This window comes from Miniopterus natalensis, chromosome 4, assembly GCF_054644295.1.
Source record: "Miniopterus natalensis isolate mMinNat1 chromosome 4, mMinNat1.hap1, whole genome shotgun sequence".
Classification (NCBI taxonomy): Eukaryota; Metazoa; Chordata; class Mammalia; order Chiroptera; family Miniopteridae; genus Miniopterus; species Miniopterus natalensis.
The window spans coordinates 78036693-78057151 of NC_142084.1; the positions used below are offsets into that span (position 1 = coordinate 78036693).

General features: G+C 59.5%; 2 protein-coding genes and 1 long non-coding RNA gene across 4 annotated transcripts in view; 2 read left to right on the forward strand and 1 right to left on the reverse strand.

The window, feature by feature from the left end:
- The first annotated feature begins 6245 nt into the window (after positions 1–6245).
- On the forward strand, positions 6246–12768 carry PRR36 (proline rich 36). The gene is made up of 6 exons (XM_087816886.1): positions 6246–6535; positions 6850–7127; positions 7244–7343; positions 7588–7700; positions 7795–9582; positions 9760–12768. Exons 2-6 carry the CDS (start codon positions 6857–6859, stop codon positions 10269–10271), a joined length of 2784 nt encoding a protein of 927 aa, XP_087673012.1. The 5' UTR covers positions 6246–6535; positions 6850–6856; the 3' UTR covers positions 10272–12768.
- A 243-nt stretch (positions 12769–13011) lies between these two features.
- EVI5L (ecotropic viral integration site 5 like) overlaps positions 13012–20459 on the reverse strand; it is a 33537-nt gene continuing 26089 nt past the window's right edge. For both annotated transcript variants that reach the window (XM_087816888.1, XM_087816887.1), the window contains 8 exons: positions 19492–19632; positions 17299–17427; positions 15504–15644; positions 15237–15392; positions 14998–15144; positions 14820–14915; positions 14647–14742; positions 13012–14510 (listed from right to left, as the gene is read on the reverse strand). In XM_087816888.1, the coding sequence (XP_087673014.1) occupies positions 14226–14510; positions 14647–14742; positions 14820–14915; positions 14998–15144; positions 15237–15392; positions 15504–15644; positions 17299–17427; positions 19492–19632 (1191 nt within the window). In that variant the 3' untranslated portion in view covers positions 13012–14225. The remainder of the gene's footprint in view (positions 14511–14646; positions 14743–14819; positions 14916–14997; positions 15145–15236; positions 15393–15503; positions 15645–17298; positions 17428–19491; positions 19633–20459) is intronic.
- On the forward strand, positions 15932–17738 carry LOC107529910 (uncharacterized). The gene is made up of 3 exons (XR_015714421.1): positions 15932–16505; positions 16888–16974; positions 17338–17738. It is a non-coding gene; the product is annotated as an uncharacterized LOC107529910 (long non-coding RNA).

Sequence of the window (20459 nt, forward strand, 5' to 3'; positions counted from 1 at the left end):
TTGGGGGCGGAGGGAGCGCACACCTGGGAACTCCCAACCTAGTACTTTTCTAAGCTGCCCTGCCAGGGCTTGGGGGTCTGGGGAATCCTTAGGATCAAGAGTCCCAGAGGGGGCAGCCAGGTGAAGACCCCAAGTGGTGGTTCTGGGGCCTTGAGGGGCTCACAGAAATGAGTTGTTGCTGGTGTCTCAGTGGCCAAGGAGAGGGGAACAGGATGAAGACACCCCCCACCCCCAGGTGGCCCCCGGCCTGTTGCTCTGCACTCCGTCCTTGGCCAGGCCTGCCCGCCCTCCTGCCCTGCGCCCTTGGCTTGAGCAGGGCCTACCCTCTCTCTGCCCCCACCTCTCCCCAGCCGCCGCGTGCTCCCGACGGCGGCGGTGGGCTCAGGCCACAGTGCCAGCCGGCTTTGGGGCAGTCCTCCCGTGGGCCCGACCCCCACCCTGAAACCTGGTTCCCAGCGGTGGAGAGCCACCTACTCACCGCTCAGGGCGGAGCTGGGCCCAACTCCTGGGTCCCTGCTCCCGCAGAGTTAGTTCCCGGCTGGGCTGGGTGAATCAGGGCGGGCGGGCCCGCAACCCCGAGCCGCCCCGCCCCGCCCCGCCCACCTGACGTCTCAGCTCTGCCTCCCTGCGGGTGCGCCCAGGTGGCCCCCGACTCCTGGCGCCGGGGATCTCAGAAAAGGGTGACCCTTATCCTGCTCTCCCCGAGGTGGTCCAGCGGCCCGCCCTAGGAGCAGGGATTCTGAACCCTGGGCTCGGTGCCATTGGCCTGGACCTGGCCTGAGGCATCCCGAGGGGCATCCCAGGCATTGTGCGTCCCGGGGGGCGCTCTCCCTGGAGCCAAGCTGTACAGACAGGGTCGGAGAACGTGAAAGGCCTCCTTCGCCCACCCCAAGGTTCAGCCACCTGGCTTTGAGGCCCAACCAAGTAACCAGTGACCAAGGTCCAAGGAAGAGGAAAGGGGTTTCCCCCTTGCTGCGCTGACCACCCAGTCAGAGAGCCAGGTAGAGTGGGGGTGCTTACCTGTCTGACCCTGCCCAGCCTTGAGGCTGGCCCTCGACTAGGGCAAGAAATGGAGTGCACTGCTGCCTGGTTGGGTGGTCCATGGATAGGTGCAGGGGTCAGGGGGATTTGGGAGCTGGGGCTAGAGTCCAGTCTGGGAGGCCGGCTTCTAGAAAGGATGACTCTGTCCCCGCATGCCCACCCATTCTTTCCTACCCAGGGAGGCCTGGGCTGGGTCTTAGACTAGCCAACTGCCCAATTCACCCGGGGGGGGGGGGGGGGGGGGGGGGGGATAGGCAGTTGACCCTTGACCCGCTTTGTCTACAAAACAAGGAAGGGGATCTAGACTAGAACGGGGAGGGGTCTCACTGGGACAAAGAAGCCCCAGAGTTCACCAGGTTAGAGGTCTCCTGAGGCCCTGAACCCTTGAAGGTTGGGACTCCCTAAGCTTAAGTTTCTCTGTGAAAGCCTGCAATGCCTGCTACCCTCTGGGACTCCACCTCTGTTAAGTCTTGCGCTCCCTCTGAGGAGCCATTTGAGACAAAGTACTTCCTCCTTCTCCTGCAGTGGCCTCTTCCTGCCTCCTCAGAAGCTCCTGGATACCCATGCCCTGGGTTTTGTTTCCAGCTTTGTTCTGGAGTAAGCATACAGCTTGGCAGACTTATGCCAAACTATGAGGTCACTGGGCTGGAAGGAAGCCCCACTAGCTCCAGGGGTCTCTTCTGCTCCCTGCAGTGTCCTCAGCACTTGGAATGGTGCAAGGCATACATTGGTGAGCATTCAGTTAATAATGGATGGGTGGACGATTGAGCTGTTATCTTAATTCAGGCTCTTCTAGTTGGAGACTGTGAGACAAGAAATTGGATGCAAATAGTTTGTCTGAGAGGTGATCCCAGCAGGCACTAGTGGTAAAGCAGTGGGGAGGTGAAACTGGCAAATGAAGGAAGGCAGTAAGCCTTAATGAGGGTACATCAATGAGGATGAATGAGCAGGTTGCTACTGTGGGCAACTAGGGCTCCATTCTTCTGGGGAACTCTGGGAGATGGTGGGAGACACCTCCCAGTTGTCAGAGTTGAAGTGCTGATAACCAGGCCCCATTTGTCTTAGCTGAGGGCTGCTCTGCAGAAGGGAGATGGAGGTGTTATAGCATAATAAGGAGCTAGGGCAATTCCAGGACAAGTGGAATAGGGAAACTGAGACAGAATTAAACAGCAGTTTGCAGCCACCTAGTAAATCCTATCTTCCCTAAACCAAGGACACTCGAGTAAATGGTTTGCACTTCTCCCCAAACAGAGGGTAAATAGATTAAATAACTCTACTCAGGTAGACAGCGAACAGAAATCCAATTAGTGCCATTTGCTAACCACACCCAAGGACAGACAAATTAAGAGAATAAATCTCATTTTGGCATGGCACTATAAACCTGATAAATATTCTATTGATCTGCCCCTAAGGCCTCCCCTAAATGCCCAGCCTTTAAAACCCCTGAAAGTGAAGGCCCCAATGCACTCTCCCTCCAGAGTTCACCCCTGCCATTCTCTTCTCCCTCTCCTTCCCCCACAGGTATGCATCCCCTAACCTCTAAGGGACCCCATGAGACTTGCAATCAGGGGAGCAATGGGCAGCAGTAGCTGGTACTGGGCTAACCCCCTTTTCTCTGAGTCCCCAGCCTGGGCTCTCCTGTTCCTTCTTCTATGCCCTTCCTTGTTTCATTGTCCTAAGTATATTTTTGCTGCGGTCAATAAATTCTTGCTTTCTTTTCTATACTTTATCTCTTGATCGAAATCTTTCCCTCAAGAAGATGAGAACCAAGGTCTCCTCATCTCACCAGTAAGAGAGGCATTAGCTCCCTGGTAATGACTTTCCTGCATGTGGGAATCAGGTGCTCAGGTGATACACATACTCACAATGCTTGCCAGTTGTTCTCCAGAGAGGCTGCCCGCTTTATGTTCCCATTGGGAATGGGCGAGTTTCCCCACATCAATAACACCCAACTTAAAAAAAAAAAGGTGGTAAAGTACATATAACAGAAGTTACCACCTTGATCATTTTTAAGTATATAGTTCAGTGGCATTAAGTACATTCACAGTGTTCTGCAAACATCTCCATCATCCATTTCTAAAACTTTCTCATCTTCCCAAACTGAAACTCTGTCCCCGTTAAACAATAACTCCCCATTCCTGCCCCCCTCAGCCCCTGGCACCCACCATCTACTTTCTGTCTCTATGGATTTGACTCCTCCAGGAACTTCATATAAGTGGAACCACACAGCACTTGTCCTTTTGTGACTGGTTTATTTCACTGAGCATAATATCTTCAAGTTTCATCCATATTGTAGTCTGTGTCAGAATTTCCTTCCTTTTTAAGACTGAATAATCTTCCATTGTATGGATGGACCACATTTTGTTTATCCATTCACCATTGATAAACACTTGGGTTGCTTCCATCTTTTGGCCATTGTGGGTAATGAACACAAGTGTGTAAATATCTCTTGGAGTCCCTGCTTCCTTCCTTCCTTCCTTCCTTCCTTCCTTCCTCCCTCCCTCCCTCCCTCCCTCCCTCCCTCCCTCCCTCCCTCCCTTCCTTCCTTCAAATATATTTTTATTGATTTCAGAGAGAGGAAGGGAGAGGGAGAGAGAAAGAAACATCAATGATGACAGTCATTGATTGGCTGCCTCCTGCATGCCCCTGCCTGGGGATCAAGCCCCCAACCCGGGCATGTGCCCTGACCCGGAATCGAACCTCAGATCTCCAGGATCATAGGTGGATGCTCGACTGCTGAGCCATGCTGGCTGGGCTGGAGTCCCTGCTTTCAATTCTTTTGGGTGGAATTGCTGGGTCATATGGTAATTCTCTGTTTAATTGCACTATAAAAGACAGCAGGGCAGGCCTCTGGGCAGGCAGGTATGACTAAGGAGGGTACTCCTGGTGAATAGGTGAGCAGACAGGCAGGGGAACCAGGCTGCTGTCCTGCCAGAAGGGACTCACATAAGTGACCCTCAATAGACCTGGGAATGAGGTGAGGCTTAGAATGACCCAATCCAGAGTGCAGTGCCCTGGGGGATGGGGTGGGTTGAGGAACACCTCTCCCTGGTTGGCAGGAGGGTTCATTGAAAGGATGGGTTCTGAAGATTGGCTTCCACCAACTAAAGCTGGGTATTCAGTTCTGACTCTGGCTTCTCTCTTTTTCTTCCATTCCCTGAACCTCAACTGTGGATATAACTCCTGGATTAAGAAAATGCAAACCCCTGCTTCCAGCCACACCTGAGTGTTTGGGGCCCATGTTAGCCTATTCATAACCAATGTTGTGACTGTACTAGCCCTTGTGGTTCTTATGATTGCAAGATGCATTACAGGATATGGAAATTACATAGCACACCTGGGGCCACACAGTGAGGTTATGGGGGGAGGCAGAGAGAGAGGCAAGAGAGAGAAAGGCCTGGGGTTCTTTTTTTTTTAATGTTTTTATTGATTTTAGAGGAGGGAGAGGGAGAGAGAAAAATATCGATGAGAGAAACATCCATCAGCTGCCTCCTGCATGCCCCCTACTGGGGATCAAGCCCACAACCCAGGCATGTGCCCTGACCAGGAATCAAACCTGTGACCTCTCAGTGCATTGGACAATGCTCAACCAATTGAGCCACACCAGCCAGGGAAGGCCCGGGGTTCTTTTATTGTGGTAGAGGGTGGGGTCTAGGGTTTCATGAGCTCACTCTTTATCGGTGAATTTAAAGCATAGAAAGAAAAAAAGTGGCCCAAATGGTCAACCAAAATCTCTAAAACGAAGGACCCTCAGTGGAGGAGGCAGCCTGGCTCTTCATCTACTTGTGTGGCTGGCAATGTATTTATCGGAAATGGCCATCCTCGAGGTGGATGCTTCTGCAATCAAAGTTTAATCAGGCCATTGCATTACAAAAATTTAAAAAACCCAACTTTCATGGCTCATATACAAACCTAGTTAAGTCCATCCTCCCCTCCCCCATGACAGGTTCACCCTGGTGCCAAGTGCCACCCTCGTGGTCCTGTGCTTGGAAGCCTCCCAAGTCCCAGGCAAGGGTGAACTGCTTCACAGAATGTGTATGTGTGTGTGTGTGTGGGGGGGGGGGCACGGATGCTTGGGATGGGGGAAGGGATGGGGCAGAGGGAGGTGGTTCTTTGGGACGGGGCTAAGCGTTTAGATAGATAATGCATGGGGCAGAAAGCACAGTATGTATGTGGGGGGAAACCAGAGGTGTGGGAGGGCACCTGGAATCAGTTGTTCAGCACAGGACACCTGAGAATGGCTACCTCCCTTCTCACACTCCCATGCCCTCCCTGCCACAGGCCCCTATCAAGTTTCTCTACTGAGACCCCGGCATAAGTTGATGAAACTACCAGAATGGCACCTCCCACCCACCCGCTGGGCTGGGAAACCTCAGGTAGGATCTTCTAGGCACCTCCCAGCCTCCCATAATCTTGCCCCCCCCCCAAATCCTGGCTCTACTAGGAAGTCTTTACTGACATGGCCTCCCCCTTTCATATGACTTAGTAGGGTGTGGAAGTTGGGGGTACCTTGCCCTGCAGAAGGCTGGGTTCACCTCTCACCATATGCATTTTCTCCCTCTTGACCTTCCTTTCTCCCTCTCTTCCCCCAAATTCAGGGTTTGTCCCTAAATTCCCAGGGCTACATTCTCCCAGTAGTCCTCTCCACCACCAGGTAGGGGTTTTCCTGGGGTCTGGGAAAGGCTCTGGGCATGAGAGGAGCGGATGCTTCCAGGGACCCTGGGGGACCTGGCCTCCTTGGCTCAGAAGGCAGGGACAGAGACCCGGACGCCGAACGGCCGGATTGGTCGATGGGGCCGGAGGCGTGACGGTCCCGCCCCCTGGTTGCCCGGGCGGTGTGCGCGCGCGCGTGTGTGTGTGTGTGTGTGTGTGTGTGTGTGTGCGCGTGCGTGCGTGTGTGTGTGTGTGTGTTGTGGTGGGGAGGCCAGATCAGGGACCTCAAGGGATTCCCTCCTTCCCCCACCCCCTCGGGCTGGGGCTCGTGTCCTCCCGCGCGGGGCGGGGTACCGCCCCTCCCGCCAGCCACCCGCGCCTCCCCCTCATCCCCGCGCGCTCCCGCCGCCTCCCGGGTCCGGATCCGGCGCGTGCGCCCCCAGCCTTCCCAGCCGGCGGTCGAGGGGCGGGCCCGCCTCCCAGCGCCGCCGCCCGCAGCCCCCTCCCCTCGCCCGCGCGCAGCTCGCGGCCGCGAGGCGCTGCCCCAGAGCCCCCGCCAGGCGACCCTGCGTGGAGCGGCGGGAGACCGAGCCCTAGGACAGCGTCGCGCCAGCAGGTGGAGTGGGCGGCGCAGACTCTCGCCCGCCTGGGCGAGGGCTTCGCGCTCGGGACGCGGTTCTTTGTCTCCCCGAGACGGTGCGCGGGCAGCCGGGGCCGCTCCTCCTCCCGGCAGGTGCTGACGACCCTCCAGGCTGGCGAGGGGACCCGGGCGTGCACTCCCGTCCCCCCCACCCCATCTAGAGCCTGTGGCATTCCCCTGCTCCAGAAGCTGGTCGTCTGGGTACCTCGGGGCGAGGGGTAGGGGCGTGGATCTCGGGATCTGAAAGGGAGCAGAGACTGGACGGGGAGGGGAGGTGGGGGTGGGGGGTAGTCAGGGCCTGGAGGAGGGTGATAGGGGTGGGACCTGGGCACAACCATGAGCGGCTGGGCTGGTGAGTGGGTGTTTGGGTGGGAGGGAAGTGGATCGAGGCCGAGGTTTGAGCGCCCATGTGTGGCGACGCTGGGGAAGGGGCAACGAGGTGCCAGGACCCAGGTCCCTGCAGGCTAGGTAATGGTCCAAGACCTGGGACCCTGACCGGCCTGTCTTCTCATCAGGTGCGGGATGGACAAGAGGGACAAGGCCAGGGCAGGGGCCGCTGCGCGGACGACGGCTTCTCGCCCTCTGGGCCTTCGGAAAACCCCCAGGCCCCCAGCGTCTCCTCGACCTCCTCCCCCAGCAATCCCCGCAGCCCTCAAAGTTCTGGGAGCAGCGGGAGCTGCAGGGCGAGGGCCCCTGGCGGAGCGAGCAGGGGGCGTCCGGGCAGCAGCTCTTCCCGAAGCTGCTCCCCAAGTGGAACCCACGCGGAGCATCGGGACAGGCCCGGGCAACCCAGGTATCCCGGCCTCTTTCCCTGATTTCGACCCCAGCTCCCTGTTCCCCTTTCCTTCTGAGGTACCAGACTTCCCCTGCTTTCCGGGGCACGGCGTTGACTAGGCCTTCTCCTGGCAGCCACCAGGCCCCCAGCGGCTGGGAGAGGGGAGCGGACCCCTGCCAAGACCCCTGGCCCAGGCTCTATCTCTAGCCCTGGACGTGCCAGCGGGACCACCAGGTAACCCCCCTCCCCCATTACCTCCCTAGGCAAGGGCTAGTGTCACTCTCTGGAATCACTTTACATATGAATTGGGTCCTGGGAACACTTGCAGATCACAGGGTGCAAACTGGGTGAAAACCATTCTAAGGCAGCAGAGGGCCCATAAGTCCCATTCCACAGACGCCAAAGGAAATGTGAACTTTGGAGGTTAAACAAGGAATGGAAGATGGGCACGGCCCTGAGCATACCCCCCCTCCCCCAGGCTAGGCCCTCTTGGCCAGAAAGGGCCCCGGCCCCCAGCTGAGGAACCTATGGGCAGAGGAAAAACCCCAGACGCTCCCAGAACGAGTGTCCTGAGTGTGGGGACACGGAGAGGTACGGTGGCCTGGGAAGGAGTGGGACTCCTGGGCAGTGAGGGGGACCAGCCTATAAGTATCCATGACTCTTTGGCCTTCTGCTTTGTCCCTAGACTCTTCTGGTCCCAGCCCAGGCGCCCCTTCCCCAACCATCTCTCATCGGTCTCGGGGTGCGGGTGCTGAGGTGGGGCTCCCCCGGACAGCTTCGAATGCCCGGCCCCGACCCCTGACCGCAGCCCCCAGGAAATCAGTGAGCAGTACCCCGGACCGCAGCCCCGCGGAGCCGAGCCCCGCTGCCAGGAGGCGACCCAGCTCCTGCGGGGGCCTCCAGAGGCCAGCCCCGCGCCCCCTGGGCTCCAGCGCCACTCCCTTGTCCTCCCCGGCCCGCTCTCGGGCCTCCCTGGGTGCAACGCCCCGGGCTCTGGGGCACCTCTCACAGGCCAAGCCGAAAGGACTGCAGGCTCTGCGCCCCCCGCAGGCCGCACCCCCAAAGAAGGGCGCAGCCACTCAGCAGAGCCTTTCTCCTCCTTTGGCCACATCATCTCCACCCTGTCAGACAACACAACTGGCACCGCCCACCCATATCACAGCTACTCCTCTGGGGGACGCGCCCCTCACCTCTCCACCGACCACGCCTTCTCCCGGGGCCCTAACGGGTCCTCTGGCCACGCCCTTCCCACTAGCCCCTCCTCCCTCTACTCCACTCTCCCTGCAGACACTCCAGTCTCCGCCAACCACACTCCCTTCCCCAGCTCCACCCACACACCTGGGTACATCTCTTCCGGAGGCACCCGCCTCTCCCACGTCTTTTCTGGCACCATTCCCTCCTTCAGGTTCACCCCCTCTGCAGAGTGCGTCGCCCACTCAGGTTTCTCCGGCTTTGCCCCCTCTTCCGACTCTCCCCTCTCCCTTGACCGCCCCTGCTTTGTCGGCTCCTCTGCCACCAGCCACGCCCCCTCTACAAGTCCCTCTTTCTCAAGCAGGGTCTCTGGGGAATTTACCCTCTCCGCTAGCCACAGTCCCTCTGCAGGACTTTTCTGCTCTGACCACGCCCCCTCCACTGGCCGGTCCTCTGTCTCCGCCCCATCTTCAGGCCACACCTCCTACGCCGGACCCTCTTCTAGCAATGTCCCCCCTGCAGGCTCTTCCTTCTTCGCTGGTCATGCCCTCAATGCAGACCCCACCTCTCGCCACGTCCCCTTTTCAGGCCACTCCCTCTCTGGTCCTGTCGCCTCTACAGGCTCGACCTTTCCTGGCCTCACCAGCTTTGCAAGCCCCTCCCTCTCCCCTGGCCACGACCCCTCCACAGAGTCCATCTTCTCTGGACACACTTTCTTTACAGGCCTCTCCCTCTTCTCAGACCCTGTCCCCTCTACAGGTCTCACTTTCTCTGGTCTCACCACCTCTGCAGGATACTCCCTCTCCGGCCATTCCTTCTTTCCTGGCTGTGGATCCAGTGCAAACCCAACCTCTGGCCTTGCCTCCGTTGCAAGAACCTCCCGCTCCCAGGGCCACGCCCCCTCCTCTGGCTCCACCTTCTCTGGCCTTGTCCCCTCTGCAGGCCCCTCCCTCTCCCCCTGCCTCACCTCCTCTTCAGACCCCACGTCGCCCCCCTACCCCGGGTCCCGATGTCCCGATCCCGGGCCCACGGCTGACCCTGGCGCTGGCCTCCGCCCCGCCGCCGCCGCCCTCGCGCAGCCCGTCCAGCACTCTGAGCGGCCCGGACCTGGCGGGCCACAGCAGCAGCGCCACAAGCACACCGGAGGAGCTGCGCGGCTACGACAGCGGGCCCGAGGGCGGTGCCGCAGCCTCCCCGCCCGCCGACGCGGAGCTCGCTGCCTGTCACCCGGCCGCCTGGAGCCGAGGTCCCGCTCCGCCGCTGGCCGTCCATGGCACCCCAGGTAAGCGGCCCTCCGGACCCCGCGGAGAGGTGGAATCGGCGAGGTACCGGAATGCAGGTGGGCGGGGTCTAAGGCGAGGCTTCGCAGCTCCGGGGCGGGGCAGTTGGGTCTTGGGGCTGAGCTGAGGGCGGGGCGGGGCTTCTAGCTCCCTTTGGCTAGTTTGGCCTCTTGCTGCAGGAGTGCCCCTGCCTTGGCCTCCAGCTGCGGGCTCTGGCTCTGCTGACGGCCTGTGCACAATCTACGAGGCTGAAAGGCCCGAGTCGGAGACCTCCGCCCAAGGAGCGCTGGATCCCGGGCCCGGGCCTGGCGCTGGTGGTGGGAAGGCGGCAGCCGTGACGGGGGCGGGGGCGGCCTCGCGCGGCGTGAAGCCAGCGCGCCTGGGCGAGCTGCCTCTGGGGGCTCTGCAGGCCAGCGTCGTGCAGCACCTGCTGAGCCGGACGCTGCTGTTAGCGGCGACCGAAGGTGCCACTGGAGACAGCGGCGGTGGCCCGGGGAGCGCTGGGGGTGGTGGCGGCGCGGGGGGCGCCCGTACTGCGCTCAGCGATGCTGAACTGGGTCGTTGGGCCGAACTCTTGTCTCCCCTGGACGAGTCTCGCGCCAGCATCACCTCAGTCACCAGCTTCTCCCCGGACGACATGGCATCCCCGCAGGGTGACTGGACCGTTGTGGAGGTGGAGACCTTCCACTGAGCCAGACTCTAGCTCCTCCCACCACTGCCCACCCCTGCCTTAGTATCCGCCCCTCCGGTTACGCCTCTTTGTCTTAGACCCCGGTCCCCTCCTTCTGGAGTCCAGATCTCTGTGGGATTGGTATCAGTCACTCTAGAGCCCTAGAATTTTGGCCCAGGTTCGTGACCCACCCACGCCTTTGGCCAAGGTCCTCCCCTGGAACCTCGCCCCTTTGGCCTAGGACACGCTTCCGCTTCCCTTGAACCCCTCTTCCCTCGAGCCCCGCTTCCTTCCTCAGCCTAGGTCCCATCCCGTGTCCAGTGTATTGTCCGCCGCACGCAGCCCGAATTTGCAATAAAGCCGGGACACTGCAACCTGTGAGCCTTTGCTGTCGCCGCGGGGGCCGAGGCTGCGGTGGGACCAAGCAATGCTGAGAGCGGTCTAGCGCGGCACATCCACCCACCCGCGTGAATGTAGGTTTTTTCCTGTCCGCCTTCTGGTGTAAACTTTAGGCGCAGGAGAGTCCCAGGTGGGGCTGCGCCACCAAGTGGGTGAGCTAGTTCGTGCAAACTCTTCCCACATTGGGTCAGGGGAGCCAGCGCTCCTGGGGAGAGGGGGAAGACACGTGGGAGGGGCTCGCTGGGGGTCGGAGTGAGGGCTCCTCCTCCCAGTGTGCACCCCCTTACCTTGAATGCCCTGGTGTGCTGGAGGGAGAGAGGGGTCGCCTGAGACCATTGGTCTCTCTGTTCCCTCTGGGGCCTCCCTACCCAGGGCTCACTGCCCTCTGCTTACCCAGGAGGCTGCAGTGCAGGGAAGGCCTGCGTTTGGGCAGGGGCCTCCTCAGAAGGACCTGGTATAGAGAGTAGGACCCTCCCGGGTCAGGATTGGGAGGGACCTGTAGGGGAAGGAACAGCCTCTCCCAAGGCTGGGTGGGAGATCAGGGTGTCTTCACATTGCCCCATCCTCTCCAGGTGTCTTCACCATGCCTCTTTATGGCTGGCTCCCAACTCATGTACCTCACCTTTCCTTCCAATTTAGGGTATTCTCCCCAAACCAGGGATCCTCACCAGAGCCAACCAATATCTTCATTTCTCTCCCGTTCATAATTCCTTGCCCTTCCTCCCATGGCCCCACCACCCTCACCCTGGACTTCTCAAGCCCCAGCCCAGGCCCTTCTTCCCAAATGCTCCTTCAGGAAACACTCCTAGGCCTTTCCTCCCTAAGGGTCTTCTGCTTCACACCAAGAATGATGGAGGCCCGGAAAGGACCACAATCCCCAGGGCAGGTAAAAGGACAGAGCTGGACTCCGTGTTGGGTCCTCAGCCCTTTTTCTGCCCCTAAACTCAGTCCATCCTGTAGCCAGGTTCCTGTCAGACACAGATCACCCAGTTCTGCCTGTCCCCATCCCAGATGTGGTGGCCTCCCAACCTAGGGTCCTAGGAGAAATTGGCCCTATCTCAGTGGGACACTACCACCTCCGTCCTTGGGAGTAAATGTGTTGCTTATGGGGACACACAGCATGCTCCCTTACTCAAGGTGAAGTTCGGTGGCAAACCAGAGGTTCTCTTTTTAGCGGAGACAAGCCCAAAGGTAGGTGCTGGCTCCTCACCTATTGGGCATTCAGGACCTCAGAGCCAGCTCCAAAAGGGATCAGGGCAGAACTTCAGACAGTTCCCCCTGGGGCCCTACCCTATCCTGGGAAGCCAGTGGAGTGAAATTACCCTGTGAAAGCAGGAGACAGAGGAACTGTTGAGGGTCTTAGTGTTAATTCTGTATGATGAGAATGGTGCATGGGCCCCCAGGAACTGCTGAGTGATGGGACGGTATGTGGAACTTGGCTGTCCTGGTGCATAACTAGCATCCCTGCTTTACTGCTGGTCAGTCCCCATTCACTATTCTCAATGCCCAGCTCAGTTTGGTCTTTGCCCAGGCCTCCTCACTGATCTCCAACACTGTGGTCCATCTAGTGATGCTCCCCTCACCTAAGCTCTCCATGGCTCCCCAGTGCCCTTGGTTCAAAGAGCAAACTTTGGCTTCTGACTAGAGAAATCCCTTCCTGTTCTGGCCATTCCCACTCTTGCCTGTTCCTTCTATCATGTGCTTCCTGCTGGTTCCTGCCATGTCTTGCCTTTAAGTTTTTGCCCTTGTAGCTGGCTGCAGCACCCGTCCCTCAGGAAGCCTTCCCTGGCTCCTTCACCTACTGAGTACTTGTCACATCAGCATGCTCAGCTCTCGCACCCCACACCAGTGTCTGTCACCTCCACTACCCTGGGAATCCCTTATAGTCAGGCACAGGCAGAGCACCTGGAGGGCCTCAGGAAGTATGTGCTTAATGAACACAACCAGATCCCTAGTCCCCAAACTGCTCTCCATCTCTCAGGGGAGGCCCAAGCTGAGTGAGCCAGGAGGGAAATCATGCCCCTTGTCCTCACCATCTCCAGAGCCACCCTTGTGAAAATGCCAGGCTATCAGGGTCCATGTGTGAGCCTAACATCCAAGGTTCTCTGTGACCTGTTCCCCCCATACTAACCACCTGTCCCAAACCTCACACTTTTGTTCACAGTGAACCAGCAAATGCTCCCCCCCCCCCAGGTCCTGCTATGACTTCTACCTCTCTGGGAGGCTCCCAAGGACAAGGACAGCTTAATCCCCTCCCTACTGCTTTGCTGGACATGAGTCTGTGGCCCGGAGGCTGCTTGCAGTCCCCTTACTCAGCGTCCGTTGTTTGTGACTGTGTAAATGCACTTTATTTTCTATCCCCACCAGGGTAACTGCCTCACTCAGTGTCCCTTGTTTGTGACTGTGTAAATACACTTTATTTTCTATCCCCACCTGGGCGACATGTGGAGTGTGAACAGGCAGTGTGCAAAATGGTGGTGGGCAGTGTGGGAGGCACATGGGAGAGCCCCGAGATGCCCACCCTGGTCCCCAGGCTTTGTAACACTGAGAAGTGGGCAAGTGGGAAGGGGTGGGGGGATGAGCATGAATCCCCACTCCAGGAGGCGCCAAGGAGGTTGCTTCAGGCTCCAGGAAACACGAGAGTGTCAGCCCCAAGGGTCAAAAGGCCCTGGGGGGAAGGGGCATGGGGGTGGTGGCATTGTTGGACTTTGGCACCATTCTTGGCTCTGACTGCAGAGACCATAGGACCACCATGAGGAGGGAGGCATGGGGACGCCACTCCTCTGGGCAGCCTCTTCCCCTGGGGCCTGGCCCTGGCTGGAGGGTGGGTGTGGGGACCCAGGGAAGGAAGGGAAGTGGAGGCTGGTGACCCCCTGGAGAGGAGGCTAGCCTGGATGGGGGAACATTTCCATCACTGGCCAAGATAGGGTGATGTGTTTCATAGAGGAAGATGTCGGGCACTGGGGACAGGTCTCATGACTTCCTTGCAGCTGCTCTGGCCATCCTCCTCCCAAGAAGCAGGGGCATACACTGCCCTGGCCTAGTTCCTGCTGGCCATGAACACCCCAGGTGGCCCTGCACACAGTAGGGGGCACTTTGGTTTTCTGCTTGGGCCATGAGGCCTGCATCAGGCAGGAAAGCCCAGCTTGGCCATCTGTCCCTGGAAGCCAAGGGTCCCCAGGGGCATCTTGGGGTGTTGACATTCAGCCCAGAGTGGCCCCTTCTTCCTCAGGCCTCCTCCAGCTCCTGGGCCCTTCCCAGCAGGGCCACCCTTGTTCCAGAAGGAGGCCTGGTGGGAGGAGGGAGCTTTCTGCTACCCAATCCTGGGACCTCTGTGTCCTCTCGTGACCTAGCTGTTAAGAGGGGCAGACCTCCAGGTAACTGGGCCTAGAGGGGTACTGACCAAGATGGTTAACAGTGCTGGGGAGGGTGTGTATGACAGGTACCCTGAGGATCCTCAGGCTCCAGCTCTACCCTCTGCACCCTGCTGTGCCCCTTGGGGTGGGCATGGAGTTTGTTAAGTGTGGCTCTGGAGGCCCTCCCCCACCCCCCAACTCTGGGCTCAAGGGCAGGGCCTCAGTTGTCCAGGCCCTGACTATAGGGTGTAGCCAGCTCCTCAGCATCGGCATCACTGTCTGAGCTGCCCTCGCTGTCCTTGGCTGGCCGCTCCAGACTGCGGAAGAAGCGTGCATCGCGGGGCGACAGAGGGTAGAGCGTGTCCTGCAGTGCTGCGCCCACGCCCACGCCCAGCAGCTCCTCATCAGACGACGGCAGCGAGTCCTCATCCAGGTGCCGTGCCAGGCCTAGCCCATCGAAGGCCAGCGGGTCCTCGAAGGATGGTGGGCCCTTCAGCAGCCGCACCTGGGGCCGGACCGGCACGCTGGAGGTGTGGACCCACGTGCCGCTAGGCACCCTCCTCTCCCGCACCCCAGGCACTGACTGCTGGTCGGTCACCAACTGAGGACACGCAGGGCTCTCAGGCCCCTCCCGCGCTCACCTCGGCCTTCAGCTCCTCGATCTGGTCCTTGAGCTCACGGATGTACTGTGAAGAGTCTGAGTGGTTCAGCTGGCCCTGGATGCGGCCCTCCTCTCTCTGCGGGTATGCCAGGGTACAGGGGTCAGGCAGCATCCCAGCCCGGGGCCCGCCCCCCACCTTGCCCCGCCCCTCACCTGGATCTCCAGCTCGGCGATGCGTTGCCGCATTTCAGCCACTGCTGCCATGCTGTCCGCCTCTCGCAGGCGCACGGCCATCACCTCCTCCTTGCTCTGAGGGCAGTGGGGAGAGGGCGGGTCAAGGGCGAGGCGGGCAGGGGTTGGGGTGGGAAGGCGGGATCCGGGAGGGAGGCACCTTGCACTCGGCCTCCGCCTGCTTGCGGCGGCTTTCGCTCAGCTGCGTCTGCAGCCCCTTGTTCTGCGCAGCCAAGTACTGCAGCTTCTCCTGCAGCGCCGCGCGTTCCGCCTCCACGCGGTTCAGAAGGTTGCGGTGGATGTGGTCCTGGGGGAGGGAGGACATACCGGCGGGGGTCACGGCCTAACCGGGGAGCCAAACGTGGGCACCAAGTCCCTGAGAGGGTGGCTGCAGCCTACCTGTGTCTCCAGCTCTACCACACGCTGCCGGAGCTCGCGGCCCTCGGCCAGAGCCTGGGCCTCACGCAGACGCACGCTCATCAGCTCATCCTGCAGCTCGCCCAGGACCAGCTTCCGTGGGGACTCCTTCCAGCGGCCCCCGCGGGACAGATGGGCCTGCCAAGAGAGGCCCGCGGTCAGCCTAGGAGCTCCGAGGTCCCCTGAGCATGGAGGGTGGCCGACCTCCTGGTTGCAGGGCTGTTTCCTGTCCACTGGGTAGGTCTTCACCTGCCAGGTGTCTGAGAGCTCCTGCAGCTGCAGCTTCAGCTCCCTCGCGGAAGCCACTGCCTGGCCTTCCCGCACCTTGAGTGCTTTTAGCTCCTCCTGCAGCCGGGCCACGTTGTTCTCATCAGGCAGTGAACTGTTCCTCTGAGGGGGACAGGAGTGGTCAGAGCCTAGGGCAGCTGGTAGCCATGACCCTTTCCTGTAGCCCAAGGTGCCTTCCCTCATTTCTTTAGGGCTCTACCTGGGGCAGCCCAGGTGGGAGAGGGTGCACCCTGGACCCAGGATATGTTGGGAAGGACCAGGCCCATGGAGGCAGATCCACCTCTGTGGCCCCAGCTGTAGATCCTCACCTATAAAATGGCTGTAAGAGCCCTGGCTGGTGTGGCTCAGCTGGTTGGAGCATCGGCCAGTACACCAAAAGGTGGTAGGTTTGTATTCCTGGGCAGGGCACATACCAGGTTGCTGTTTGATCCCCAGTTGGGGCACATGTGGGAGGCAACCGATCTTTTTTTTTTAAAATTTATTTTTATTGTTGCAAGTATTACAAATGTCTCCTCTTTTTCCCCCACTGGCCCCTTCCACCCTTCACCCTCCCATCAATTTTTCTCTCTCATGTCAATGTTTGTCTCTTTCTCTCCTCCTTCCTCTCTCTAAAATCAGTAAAATGGCTGTAAGAACAGCACCTGCTCTCTCACAGGACTGGCTTAGGGCAACCCCATAAATGTTACTGTTGAGGACAGCATGCAGGCCGGGTGAGGACCAGTGCCTCCTATTGGGAATCTGAGATCCACCCCTGCAGGGCCAGAGCTGGGACCTGCCCCAGCAGGAGCTGAGAAGACTGAACTTCGGCACCTTGAAACCTCACCCACCCCCCCTCCAGGCAGCCCCTCTTCCGGGAACCCACTACAGGGAAGAGAGATTTGTGTTTTAGCCTCTTGGAACAAAATCCAGCTTGCAGCCCTAGGACCTCACTGACCCTTGCTTGGGTCTGGGAGTCAGTGGCGGGTAGGCAGGACCTACTGGGTACACATTTCCCTCTCATGTGGAGGGAGGTGGAGGGAAGCTGGCTGCTGGGGACTGAGAGGCTGTGGCAGAGGCACCTGGGGGGTGGGGGTGGCACCCAAAATAGTGCAGGCTGGAGGTAGGTGGGGCTGCTGCTGCCAGAATGAGTGTGTTCTGCTGCCCTCTTTTGGCTGCTTTGTGGAAGCTGAGTCAATACTCATTGTGAAAGCAGCTGGGGATTGATGGAGGCCTGGGGCCCCCTTCAGGGCTGTAGACAAGAGAGGGTGGCCTCTAGTTGGGTGATGTTTCCATGGAGGTGTGGGTGAGGTGAGCAGCCCTGCTGGGTCTGGGACCTCCTTCCTCTTCCTTCCCTCCTGGAACCCAGGGCCTGGGGACACACACAGGTGGGACAGACTGTCCTGGAAGCCCATGAAAGCCACTACACTGCTGGCACTGTATCTGGTGCATGATGGTGGGTGTGCCCTGATGTGTGTGTGTGTGTGTGTGTGTGTGTGTGTGTGTGTATGGGTATACCTGTAGAACTTCAGAGGGTCTTAGGGGTGAGGGGCCCACTTCCTATCTGCCCAGACCCTCCTGTGGAGACCATGGGGGAAGCAATCTTGGGTTCCTTGGGGACTGATGGGGCAGGGGGATCTGACCCCAGGACACTCCTCCCTGGTTCCCCTGGCAGCCCTTTCTCCTTGGCTCAGGCCTAGTTTTGTACCTCCTTAAGTGCATGCAGCACCCCACCTCCCTTCCCCCAGAGTCCCCCCCAAACCAGCCGGCCCAGTTGCACCTTCTCCATGTCTAGAACCTTGTCCTGCATCTCCCGTAGGGCCCCCAGTGTCTCCGTCTCCCGCAGCCGTGACTGCTCCAGCTCAGTCTCCAGGTGGGCCACAAAGTCCTCAGTGAGGCGAGGATTATCCTGGGGGCAGGTGGAGGGCTGCATCAGGCCCCAGGCTGCAGCTGGAGGGTGGGAAGCCTTCCTGCCAGCTGGCTGTGAGCTCAGGACTTGCCCCCTACTCCCCAGAGCCCCTGGGCTGGAAGGGGGCTCAGGCTGTGGGTAGAGAGGGGGGTGAAGAGGAGCCCTGGATCCTCTTCCTTTGCTTTCTGCCCTCATGGGATGAGAGCAGAACCCCATCATGGGGATCCTGATGACCAGGCCAGCCTCCTTCCTGGGAAAGCCACACAGAGGGAACCTTCCAAAGGGAACCTTCCATCGCCTCAGGATACTCCCTGAGGGATGCTAATGGCTGGTTCCCGGGATTGCTGAGGTGGGGGTGGAGAATGGGTTCTCCAAGTGCCCTTCCTGCTGTGTGGTCTGTGGTTTAGCCACACCATGGGGGTGGGGCAGGGCGGGGCTCACGGCTATGTCACTCCTGCTCCTCTTTCTTCACCTCCCTCTTCCCTCCTCCCGTATCTAAACAGGAAAGGGTGGGAAGAGTTTGCTGGGGTACTTTCTTGCTCAGTGCTGAGGCGTCTCAGACAGGTGCCCCCTGGGCCCAATAAAGGAGACCTGGCTAGTGGGAAGGAAAGCCCCTGGGGCCAGAGCTGGGTCCCCATCTCACTGACCTGGTGGCTTGGCAGGTGGCCCTAGCCCCTTACCCCATCCACCACCACCTTTCCCATTGGCCTCCTGCCCAGCTACCCAGGCCTGCTTGCTGCCCTCAACAAGGGTCTCTGAGATCCATGGGTACCAGTGGACCTCCCTTGGCCCAGATGGGGTTCGGGCCCCATACCAAGTGCCAGCCCTGCCAGGCTGCACCTTCTCCAAGTGTCTCTCCCAGATATGGTGCTCAAGGGCCAGTGTCTACGCCACTAGCTGCCTCATCCATCTAAAGGCCAGAGTTCACAGGTGGCAGGTGAGTGTCTCTTTGGCCTGAAAGAGGACATCATGCCAGTGGTGGGATGAGTCCAGCACAGATTTCCCCATTGGCTCTACTGCTTCACAGTGAGGTGGGGGCTATAGCACTGGCAGGTGAGGGGTGGGAGGTGGACACAGGTGAAAAATGGTGAAGATCCCTGTTTCTGTCCCCAGGAACAAAGAATCAACTCAAATTCCTGCACCAAGGCCTAAGCCAAGGTCTCCAGGCCTGGGTGAGGGGTCCTCCCAGGGAACCACCCTACCTTCTCTCCAACCATTGTTTCTTGGGCACCTGAGGTTTCTCCAAATCAGGGACCCCATCTCACTACCAGGCTCTGCTTGGATCAGGCCTGGATTGCAGGGGCCCAGGAAGCCTACAGCATCTTTCCCTGCCCCTCCAGGGCATGTGTGCACAGGTGCACTCTGAGCTTGGGGGCCTCAGCTGCTGTCAGATCATCAGATAAGGAAGGAAACCTGCTGGGTAAGTCTGAAGAAAGGTTCTAAAAGCCACCTATGGGAGAAGCAGACTCTTTGCACAGTGCTCTAGCTTGTGAACCCTGCCACCCCTGAGGTCAAGACCCCCTAACAGACTTGTACTGCCCACTCACCCTCACCATGCCAGTTCAGAGTGGGGGGCACAGACCAGACTCTCCTCTGAGGGCAAAGTCCTGGGCACTGGAGGAGGGAGCCCCCTTCGTTGTCCCTCATCCTAGCTCCTACCCTGCATGGCTGGCCCATGGGGAAGCCCAATAGCCCTGAAGACACCAAGGAATCACAGGCTCATCAATGAAGGTCAAATGCCTGTGCCAGGAAGGGGGCCCTTCAGGGACAGCCTGATTCCTAGGCTGAGACTAGAGGTGGAGGAGGCTGACTGCCTTGTCTCAGTGTGGAAGGCCAAGCACCCCCACAGGTGGTGAAACATGGAAATTGCACAATTCACCCTCGGGTCAGGGGCCAATTGCTGAGGGTGGGGCTGAGGGAAAGTATGTGTTGAGCTCTGGGTGCTCCCCCAACCCCACCAGTTAGGAACTAGAGGGCTGATCCCTAGCCAGTTGCTGGTGAGTGCAGACAGCAGCTGCCAAGCAGGGGTGGGGGTGTGGCCTCACCGCGGTGGCCTGCCGGTACCTGCTGCTCCTGCAGCTGCCGGATGGTGCTCTGTGCTTTCTGCAGGTCTTCTGTTGCTGAGCTGCACTGCTGCCGCACCACCGCCAGCTCCCGCTTGATGACATAATTTTCCTCGGCCTCCTGTGCCCGTGTCACCTGTCCCTGAGCCCATCGAGGATAGGTGAATGTGAGGGGGGTCGTGACCCTCTGCTCACACCCCAGGCCCTGCCTGAGGCCTACCTTAGGGGGAGTCCCAAGGAGGGCAGAGGTGTTGTGGGAGAGGGGTGAGGCCTCCTTCACTCAGAGTCTGGGATGGGACACCCCATGGGAGCCTGGGGACAAGGCTGAGGGATAGGCAGGTACAGGATACCAGGAAGAGCCTGGAGGAAGACATCGGCCAACCCAGGTTCTGGGGTCTGTGGGGCTTATATGGAGACCAGGCCCCAGGCTGGGGCTGCTGACAGCTCTGTCCCCTCCCAGTTTCTGACTGTCAGCCTCTGTCCCAGGGGAGGAGAGGCAAGTCCTTATCCAGGGATGATGGCACACCAGAGGTCAGCCCCTGCTGGTGAGGGTGGGGGCAGGGTTGGGAGGTGGAACGCCTCTCCCCTGACTTTCCCCAGTCCTGAACCCTGGGGCCTTTAACTGCCAGGGGCTAAGATCCAGGCCCCCAGCCTCATTCCCTCACCCCACCCAATGTAGGTTCCCCCATTCCAGGCTCAGAGCCACCAGGCAGAAGCTTCCAGATAAAGCCATTCAAGATGAGGCAGCAGCAGAAGCAGGTAAGTGAGAGAAGATGGCAGGCCTTGCAGGTGAAAGCAGAGAGGAGCATGAAGGGCCAAGGGGTGGTGTGTGGGGGGGTGGGTGGGGGAGGCTCAGCAGGTGCACACACTAAGGCCTGCTGTTGATGCACCCTCAGGGTCCCTGAGCCTCTCTGGGTCCTCACCTGTGTCCCCTGGAGGGAGAAAACTTTGTGTCCCTATGCATTTACG